The 10224-nt window shown below is 33.8% G+C and overlaps 1 protein-coding gene across 1 annotated transcript; it reads right to left on the reverse strand.

Moving 5' to 3' along the window:
* Positions 1-1552: 1552 nt before the first annotated feature.
* LOC131037582 (RING-H2 finger protein ATL74) lies at positions 1553-2661 on the reverse strand. The gene has a single exon (XM_057969774.2). It carries the CDS (start codon positions 2294-2296, stop codon positions 1718-1720), a length of 579 nt encoding a protein of 192 aa, XP_057825757.1. The 5' UTR covers positions 2297-2661; the 3' UTR covers positions 1553-1717.
* Positions 2662-10224: the final 7563 nt, after the last annotated feature.

Genomic DNA, 10224 nt, shown 5'->3' on the forward strand with positions numbered 1-10224 from the left:
CATTAAAGAGAGTCCATCACATAAGGACTTTAAAAGGCAGAAATAAAAATGACATCATATTACTTAAAAAAGGTAGAGATAAAAACATCACATATTAAAGAGAGAGCATCACATCAGTGTATTATATCAATTTCAATAGTCTTTTTTTTAAATAAATGAACATTCTGTATGCTGTTTGTTATTTATTCTGAAATATCTGAAGTAGTTATATACTAATTAATCAAATATCTCAAAATATTATAATGAAAAGAAGTGGTTTAATGGAATATAAGTAGATAACCAAGAAAATTAATAAGTAGGTTTGGAGTCAATAATTAAGTCTTAATAAGTCCAAGGGGTTGAGCTTTTCTGGTTAAAACACTGGGTTCTCACTGTGGAGACCCAAGTTCAATTCCCAATAGGGACATCTGAAGTGGAATTCTAAGTTGTGACTCTTGGCCTTCCATAGGATGGGGAAGGTCTTGGGGTTAATCTAATCAAACATAATAATAATAATAATTCAAAGATATGTAATGGGGATGGGGCCCCCTACTGTGTCCCCACTAGTTCATAGCTCCAGTCAAAAGCTATTCAGGCTTCGGCCAATTACCGATCAAAAAAAAAAATAATTAAGTCTTAATATAGTTATAGTTGAGATGTTTGAATTTTGTTGGATTGTTGAGTTGGCAATTTATGTATCTTTGATATGCTAAAGTGCTTGTAGGATGTGTGTCTTCATTAGATTGTTGTGCTTGTAAGCTTTAAGCCTACGTTGAGCAAATTGAATTGATAGGTTTGAACAAGGTTTTGAAAATACATTGGAGACTGAGAATCCCAAGTAGGTTTGAACAAGGTTTTGAAAATACATTGGAGACTGAGACTCCCAAGTAGTGGTCCGGAGGATGAAACCATTGGGAAGATATCCCCCCATAAATGGTCATTTTGGACTTGAACTAGGCTAAAACCTTGAATTACCCACATCGAGTCTTGTCAAATTGTTGAGTTTGCAACTCATGTATCTTTGCTACACTAAAGTGGTCGTAGGATTTGTGTCTTCACTAGATTGTTGTGCTTGCAGGCTTTGGGCCTGTGTTGAGTCATTGAGCTCACAAATTTGTACGAGGTGATAATGCATTGAGACTAAAAGTGGTATCGAGGATATAACCATTGGGAGGATATCCCATCATAAATGGTGGTCTCTTTGGACTTGAACTAAACTAAAAACTTGAAATAGCCACATAAAAAAATAAACAAATTTGAAAGTTGAATCTTTTATATCCATTAAATTTCATAATTTAAATTAAACAGAGATTGTAGACAGGTATTAATTATATATTAAATGTTTGAATATGGTATTTTTTCTTGAAGAAAGAATAATGATATGTTTTCTATTTATATCATCCACCAACATTCAGTTTCTCGCAAATTCAATAGTCTTAAATTTAACAACTAGATGTCTCTGATCCGTCTGTTCATAATTTCTTTACTAAAAATTAAATGACAAATATGAATGAAATGATATGTTATCTAATTCCTTTCACTAAACAAAACAGGTTGCACTGGAATCCCGAAGAAGATAAAATGAGTCTATTTGGCATTGAAAACAGAGGGGTTTTGCCGAATTAAACAGACTGAGCCACAATACAGAAGTATAATACATTGCATCGCCTGAATATATACAGCACAAGTTGAGAGAGAGGAAAACCCTAATTTCCCCAAAATATCTCCTCCATCCAGTTCAGGGCAGATATCGATCAGCAGTATGTTCTCCATTCCAATAATGCGCAGGGCAGGGAATGGGATGCAATGAATTCGGCTCACCCGGAGCTGACGTGGCATCAGAAGGGCAGGGCAGCGAAAGATTCGGGCACTTCTCATCGGCATGAACAGAACACCCTCGTCGACAAGTAGGGCAAGAGGAATGGCTGGAAAACCAGGTATCAATGCAGCTGACGTGGAAGCAATGGTGGCAATTGGGCAGCCTTCTCACCTTATCCGATTGGTCGAATTCCGCGAGGCAGATTGCACAGTCGATAGCCCCCAGGCAGTCGGTAACAGTGAATTCCACTACGGGCAGAGCCTGAAGAGCCGTTTTGCTGAGGCCTCTGTCGACCACAGGAAAGAACAAACGATGGGTGGACTGAATAACCAGTCGTCTACCTCTGCAACGCATGGCGCATCGGACCATTGAAAAAAGACCCACAAGGCAAATCAGCGAGCACAGCATTGCAGCAAGGATTATAACCAGATTTGATTCCCTTAACATAACTTCCTCATCTGCAGAATCGCTATAAGTTTCCAACAGTGTTCTTCCCATTCTGTATGAAGAAAAAAACCAGTTCACCTGAATAGATTTCTCACAAGTTATAAACCCACTTGTGTCTCCTTTAGAAAAAACCAATCCGACTGAACAGATTGGTTTCTCACAAGTTTTAAGCCCACTTCTGTCTCTTAAACAAAAAGACCAGTTCGACTGAATAGATTGGTTTCTCAAAAGTTTTAAACCAACTTTGTCTTTTAAACAAAAAGACCAGTTCGACTGAATAGATTTCTCACAAGTTATGAACCCACTTGTGAATCCTATTAACAAAAAACCAGTTCGACTAGAATAGATTTCTCTCAAGTTATGAAAGCACTTCTATAAGAATACCCAATTGAATGCCCCTTCTATATATAGTATCTTTCTCTCTTAAGATATAAAAAAAGATCAAGAAACAGTTTGGTCATGTGCAATTTTTATTTCCGCGTACCCAAAAAGCTTAATGCTCCTGTGGAGGCTCGGTGGTGCGGTTTTTCAAGATAGGAAAGTTGTTAGGTAAAGGTCAAAGCACTATTATTTAGTGACAACTATGCCTATAAATTTGATCCTACCTGTCTACCGTCTAAACGGGAAGTGCATTTAGTTTGATGGGAGAGATAACGATCTGATAAAGAATAAGGTACTTTTCAATGAGATGTGTGGCAGTCAGCCATTGCCCTACATTTTTAGTCATATCAATAATGTATACAGTACAGAATCTCATCAATTTGCTTTTTGAAAAGTGGCAAGGGATTCTATCCCTATACTATTACTCACTAACTTGTTTTGATAGCAGTCTCCCAGTTCTTATTAACCCTTGTTTTCCATATTTTACAATATTCTCTGCAGATATATTCAAGGAAAGTGGCTTACACGTATCATAGTTATTGGAAACCTGTGAAGCCCAGCTCACAAACAATTATATATTATCAGGACCAATTCTAAGGAGAGCATATCAAAAGGATGGCTGATGATTAGATTTAGAATTGAAGCATACTGGAACCTTATCATTAGACCCATAATTATGGAATCAGAGACTGATTTTAATGTTCAGGAGGATAAAAAGACAAAGTAAATAGTAGTTAAGTACATACATAATGCTTAGCCATGTTACTACTGGCTGGTACGATGGTTTTGCTGAGATATTTTTGTTGATAGAATGAGCACCTACCTTACAAGGGGAGATCAATCATAGAATATTCTTAGATTCTTCATATCTAAATTAATTGACAGACACTCATTAGCATTAGCACTAACAGGCCTTTAATATGGCCCATTAGCACCTCACTTAGTGACAATGACGTTGCACTTTCAATTCACAGTTCAAACTTGGAAGACTGGATCCAAAGGAGAGATTATAATTTAGTGCTTTATTTTTTAGTATTTATATTGCCCACAAAACATGGTATCTCACTTGTGACAGGTTGAAAATTTTCAACTTGGTCTCCATTTGTTGTAGAATGTTGGATTTTATTTAATCTATGCATGTTTGCAAAAGGTTAAAATTGATCTATGAGATAGAATAGGATATTATGTAAATTGAAAAAGTGGAGGATTCTATTTAATCTATGTATGTTTGTAAAAGGTTAAAATTGATTTAAATATAAAATAAAAAGTAAATAATATAATAAAAGAGAATTCTTGAAAGATCAAGGTAGTATATCTTTTTGTAGTCATGAATAAAAAAAGTATGATAGGCATGAAGAAATATGAACTAATCATTCTACTATAAGTCATTCGAAAAAGTCATCAACAAATGTTAAACCCTTTTCATAACAATAAAGAAATGCATCTCTTTTTCTTGGAAGCCATGTGAGACTAAGAAAAAACAAGAAAATCTTTGTAGAGAGCAAAACTCATTGTCCAATTTTATAATAGAGAGAACATTTGAATATTAAAATGTTCCTTTGTATTTAGTTCCAACAAGAATATTTAACAAATTTGACACTCTTCTTGAGAAACATAGTCTCAATACAAAACTAGTGAGAGCTAGCTCTAAGTTGTGTGACAAGGACATCAATCTAAACTAAAAAGTAGGGATGAAATGGATTTAGAGTGGTCTTTATCCACAATTCATGTATGGAATGGTTATGTATTTTATAAATAGATCAATACAAATAATTTTTTTTTAATCTCTTTAAGATATCTCCCTTGGCCCAAGTTTAGGATATTAATTGAAATGTCTATGCTAGTAGTTTAACGATATCTAGGTTATTTTATTGTAAGTTTTTTAGTTTTCTTAGTTGGATAGTATTGTAATTTTCTATAAATTTATTTATCTTGATTAGTTGTAGTAAGTGGTTCATTATGAGGATCAATGGCTTTTTTAATAAGTGTAACTATTATATATAATATGGGTAAAAACACAATGTCGTGTCACTTTTTTATAAAACAAGTGGCCAATAGAACTAAAACTGTTTAACTTCGATCACATAAAAGCGACATTTCTAAATTGAATTTATTTAAAATGATGTAAGTTGATCAAATGTAGAAATATTAATGAAATTTATGTCTGTTTTTTATAATTTTTTTTTAAAATTGATATTTTTTTTATATATTCAAAAAGATTTTTTATTACTGAAAAATGCTGAAAAATCAGAGGTTCTAGTTGGCGTCACCAAAAAAAAATGAAAATGAACTTTTTTTCTGATTTTAATTTTTCAAATAGAGGACATAAATATGTAGTACTAAAACAAATAAATTTTTTTGATGTATATTTTTCTCGTAATAATATTTTAAAGTCTAACATAGCCGAATTTGGTAGTTTTTATTCGGTGTCACATTTTGTCTACTAAATTTATCATTATAAAAAAAATTATTCATTTTTGGAGAAGATTATCTCATCTAGTGAAAAAATAATATTTCAATTTTTTTTTAATATCATTTAATACTATTTTTTTAATTTCAAATCATCCTCTTTTTGAACTTAAAAAACCTACTTGCAATGTTTAAAAAATAAAAAATATTATTTAAATTAATGAAAATATTAAAAAAAAAAAATGTCTAAATTCCTGATTTTGAGCTCTACAAAAGGGTATTTTTTTATTTTTGAAAAAAAATATTATACTTGAAGAAAAATATAGCAGAAGTGAAAAGTTTTAGAAATACAGACAAAATAGTGATTTCACTGCCACATCACCTGACAATTAGGTAGTTTGGCCAAACTATTTTGAACTTTTGTAGTTCGGTTGAACTTAGTTCAGTCGAACTCACTCCCGTTGGCTATGGTCCCCCAGTTGACCAAGTAACAAAATGTGTTTTTTTTTTGTCTTTTTCACAAAGTCAACCCAAGGTTAATTTGAAGTTCATCTTGAACATATTTTTGTGGGCGACTTTTGAAAGTTTTTTTTTTTTGAAAAAAGGTGGTTGTGCCACTTAATATATTTTATTTATATATATATATAAATTTTAAAAGTTATTATTTTATGTAAATTTTAATTTGTCAATGGAGAGAATGATTTAATATTTATACTATGTGTGTAATTTGACATATTTTCTTTTAAATAATGCCAAAAAATTAAAAATTTTGTTTAGATGTCTATTTGTCTTTTCATTTATAGTTTAAAATTTAGGCTCACATCTCTTTTGCATTTTGAGGCTAATTAACTTGGTTGAAGTGTCTTGTGCCTTTGGCATGCTTTGTGTTTAGATAGAACCCTAAAGGTGATAACAAAAGTATCCTCTCCCCTTGCCTTCCATTGGACCTTGGGTGTAAGAGAAATTGTTATCTTCTTTTTAGGTAGAATGGCCTACCTCCTGAGTAGCCCATAAGTCTAAGTGAGAGGGAACAACCCAAACAGTACTTCTTCAGCCCACTATATAAATTTAAACATTAGCGAAAACCACGATGACTTGGTGAAGATGGCCTATTCAATAGGTTCCCTCAGTATCCACACTTGTGTGAGATGCATAAAAATCCTCTTATGAGGACTGGGATATATTCTTAAGTAGATCACCATTGCATTGATATGCACCAAGGATTGTTGAAGTTCCCCCACTAGATACCTTAGAATAGTGGCCCATGCTTATTTTTGTCCAAACATCATGATAATTTCAGTGCAAGGGGATAGTTGGTTTGTTGGATATAGCTGGGAAGTTTGTTGGAATGATGTGTTGTCATTGATGTCAACATATTCTTCTATGTATTCCAGTGTTTTAGTCAGATTAAATGAGTTGATTTGGTCAGTATGTTGCAATTGAGTTGTTGTGGTTTAATGGGTTTAGAGATACTTATCTCTAGTTGATGCAACTAAAGTTTCAGTGTTATGTATGATGATTTGATTGAGTTGTGAGGTTTGGTATTGTGATTGGTTATTTGGTTGTTCGTGTTATTCAATATTCTGGTTTGTGTTGGCAAGAGAAACTGCAACCTTGTAGATAAGTGTATGGGAGTTGTCATTGATAGCAATCTTGCTCAGAAATTCCATCCGGATTGTATAGATTCATCCTACCGGAAGTATGAAGTCAAATTTTGCTTAAGTCTGGAAGGTAGAACATAGTATTTGATAGTATGGGAGCATTTTGAGTAGAACTTCATTTTGGGTGCACATTTTTCTTTGCGGTGATACAAGTAGTTGGTGATGTCTGGAGTAGCTTATTTCAGAATCTTAGCCTCCAGTGTTGTCTTTCATGAATGATTGAAGATCCAATATTTGGCATTTCAGGAAAAACAATGCTATTTGGCTAACTAGTGATGTAACATTTTATGCGAAATTATTAGAATGTTTCCGGTGATTGATTTTGTGTTTGAGTTTTCTTGGATGACATGTGGGAAGCGTATAGTCAATTTGTTTTGGTTCGCATATGCATTGGTGATCGAATTCAGTTGACACATCTTACATGTTTCATATTTTACAAGTGTTCTTGAATCTGACTTGTTGGTGAGCTAAATTCATGCTACAGATATATATAAGAGATTGGAAAGTTCATTTTGCATATCAAAGAGTGTGTGAATGTTGTGTATGTGCAATTGTGCGTAGTTCCATGTGCGCAATTGAAGGATTTTGCTCCAGATTAAAGTAGATCACTAGAATAGAGTAGAGAGTCTCATAGAAGAGAGACAATTGTGTTTTGTGCTTAAATTGGAACTATCCCAAGGATTTATAGATGATAATTTATATTTCAATCTTATTGTTACCTCGTGTAATCATCTTGTAAGGCAGTGAGTCTTTCGGCTTGTAGCCCTTAATGTAATTTGAGCATTGAGATCTAGGTAGTGTGGTTGAATGCATTTGCATTCCCATATAATATTGTTATACTTTTAATAGAGTATACTAATATTGTGGGTTTGAATCCCACTGTGGTTTTTCCCTTGACCAGGTTTTCCACGTACAAAATCTTGGTGTTATGGTGTTATCTTTGTGTGTGTTTTGCTTATGCTTATCTCGCTTATTCATTTGCATCAAATGGTTTGTAGAACTAGTTAAGAAAGTTAAATTTTGTAGAACACTAATTCACCCCCCCTCTTAGTGCTCATTGATTCCAATAATTGGTATCAGAGCATAGTTCCTCAGAGGAAGCCTAACAACTTGAGGAAGATCTAGGAAGGTGAATCAATTAATTTTGATTGTCTTAGAAAGCAGCCAATTATTTCTCTTGAAAATCTTGATCATGCACAAGATGAGAATCGACAACTGAAATAAAATCTCAAAGATGCTAAAGAAAACATTGAAACATTGAAGGATCAGTTGAAAAAATTGAGGGAAAAGAGAAAGGATCTTGTTGATAAGCTTAAGCAGAAAGAAAGTCATAGCATTGATGAAGAAGCCTTGAGGGAAAAGATAAAAGAATGTGATAGACTAGCTAGAGCCAATATAGTCCAGAAGAATGAAATGGAAGCTATTGTGATGAGATTGACAAAAGAGATTGAAGAAAGGAAGAAGAATGAGGAGAAGCTTGCTTAGTCCCTGAAAGAAAATTCTAAAGAATGTTACAGACTTGAGAGTGAGAATGGAAAGCTAAACCTTGACCTACAAGATGCTAGAGAACATGAGCAAGATCTTGAAAGGAAGATCATTCTTTTTATATATGATCTTAATATTGCAAATGAGTACAAGGAGAAGTTCCCAGTTAGCTCAACCAATCTTGATGAGATGCTTTCCAGTCAAAAGAATTGTAATGATACTTAAGGTCTCCGATATGAGAAAGGAGAAAGCTCTGGACCTGGTTAAAGCAATCCTAAGAATCAACAACAGAAGAACAACTCAAGAAATCCTCCTGTAAGATAGCCTAATGCTCATAAATTCAATGGTAACTATTTTGTTTGTAATAAATTTGGTCATATGGCTATTTAGTGCAGAAATGGGATGAACAATAATGATCCATATTTTATTGGTTAATGTTTCAAGTGCAATAAGTATGGTTATAAGGAAATGTATGTAGAAGTGTGATGAATTACTTTGAGAATAGGAGAAATGTTATATGATATACTTGTAGAATATTTGGACATATTTCTAACCAATGTATATCAAGGACAAATCAAGGAAATTTCAGACCTAATCAAAGGAACAATGTCGTTTGCTATAATTGCAATAAATCTGATCTTATTGCTAAGTTTTGCAGAAGCAAGAATGCAAACAAAAAGGACACAAAAGATAAGAATAAGAATGCAAAGTCAAATGAGAAGGGAAAATCTAAAGTTGAAAAGATCAGAGAGCAGATGAAGAAGACTTGGGTGAACAAGACTGATGATAATGCAATGAATGGGTTCGCGTCTGATTCCAGTGTTGGAACCTAATCCAGTAACTAAGTTAAGAAATTGGACCTTAGGGGGAGATTTTCATGGAAATATTTCAAACCCCTTGTTGGAAATATATACCTGGTTCCAACAAGTTACAAAGATGTGTGTGATGGTCACAGATGATTTTCCAGAAGATTTGAGATGAATTGAAGGTCCGGAGAAGATAACTTTGTGAATGCAGGGTATCCAAAAGAGTTAGGGCTAAGAGAATTTATTATACCTAAAAGTTAGGTATGTGGTGGATAAAAAGTGACTCAACCTCTCATTTCTCACTTTACATTTGAAGTGAGAAAGCAGTAGAGCATGGAGAAGGTTATTTTGCTGAGATTTCAAAGCAAAAGAGAGATTTGTCGAAGAGATATTGTATTCAGATGAGGATTGAAAAGGTATTTCTCTGAAGTTAGAACATTTTCAGTTTGAAACCTAAATTTTTGGATATGGCATCGATTGGTTTTGTGAGCCCACTAGTAGTTGATGTAACTGAATGAGTTAGACCAAAATTCAAAAAGCACCCCTACAAGTCGATGGAAGATGATCCAAATGGGGCATACTCATCGGTCCCATATGGATTTTTACATGTGGAGGACAATAGGGTTTATAGTCACTATAATATTGTGGAGCTTGGGAGTGCCCAAATGTTGAAACTCTACACATATCACATGATTGATGAGATGGGAATCTAAAATCTTGGATTCAAAGTGCTTGAGGAAAAGGGTTACACACAATTTGTGAATTTTCTAGTTTTTGATGAACTTGAGTGGGTCTAGTATATCTTGAGAAGAATTCATGACGAGTTCATGTGTGGCTTGATAAACCATACAAGATCACCAAGACAACAATCAAGGTGGTGACCTGTCTGAATTCGACTGGTGAGGTGCCTAGTCTAAGAAATGTGAAAAACTAGATAGTAAGAGAAACAACTGGTTCACAATTTGATAAGAGGGCAATGCCAATCAATGATATAATTGAATATGATGCCAGATTTGCATCGATGGAGATAGGATACAAATTCTATCAATCCAGCCGAGACAATTCGGTATCCAATACAACCATCTATGTTGCTTACAAAATCTTGAAGGAAGATAAGAAGTACGACCTATGTGAGGTGCTCTGAAGTGAGATTTTGAGCAATTTGAAGAAAATCAAGCAAGACAACAAGCATGTGTTCAAATTTAGCACTTTGATTATATGTTTATACTTCTACTTT

This window comes from Cryptomeria japonica, chromosome 8, assembly GCF_030272615.1.
Source record: "Cryptomeria japonica chromosome 8, Sugi_1.0, whole genome shotgun sequence".
Lineage (NCBI taxonomy): Eukaryota > Viridiplantae > Streptophyta > Pinopsida > Cupressales > Cupressaceae > Cryptomeria > Cryptomeria japonica.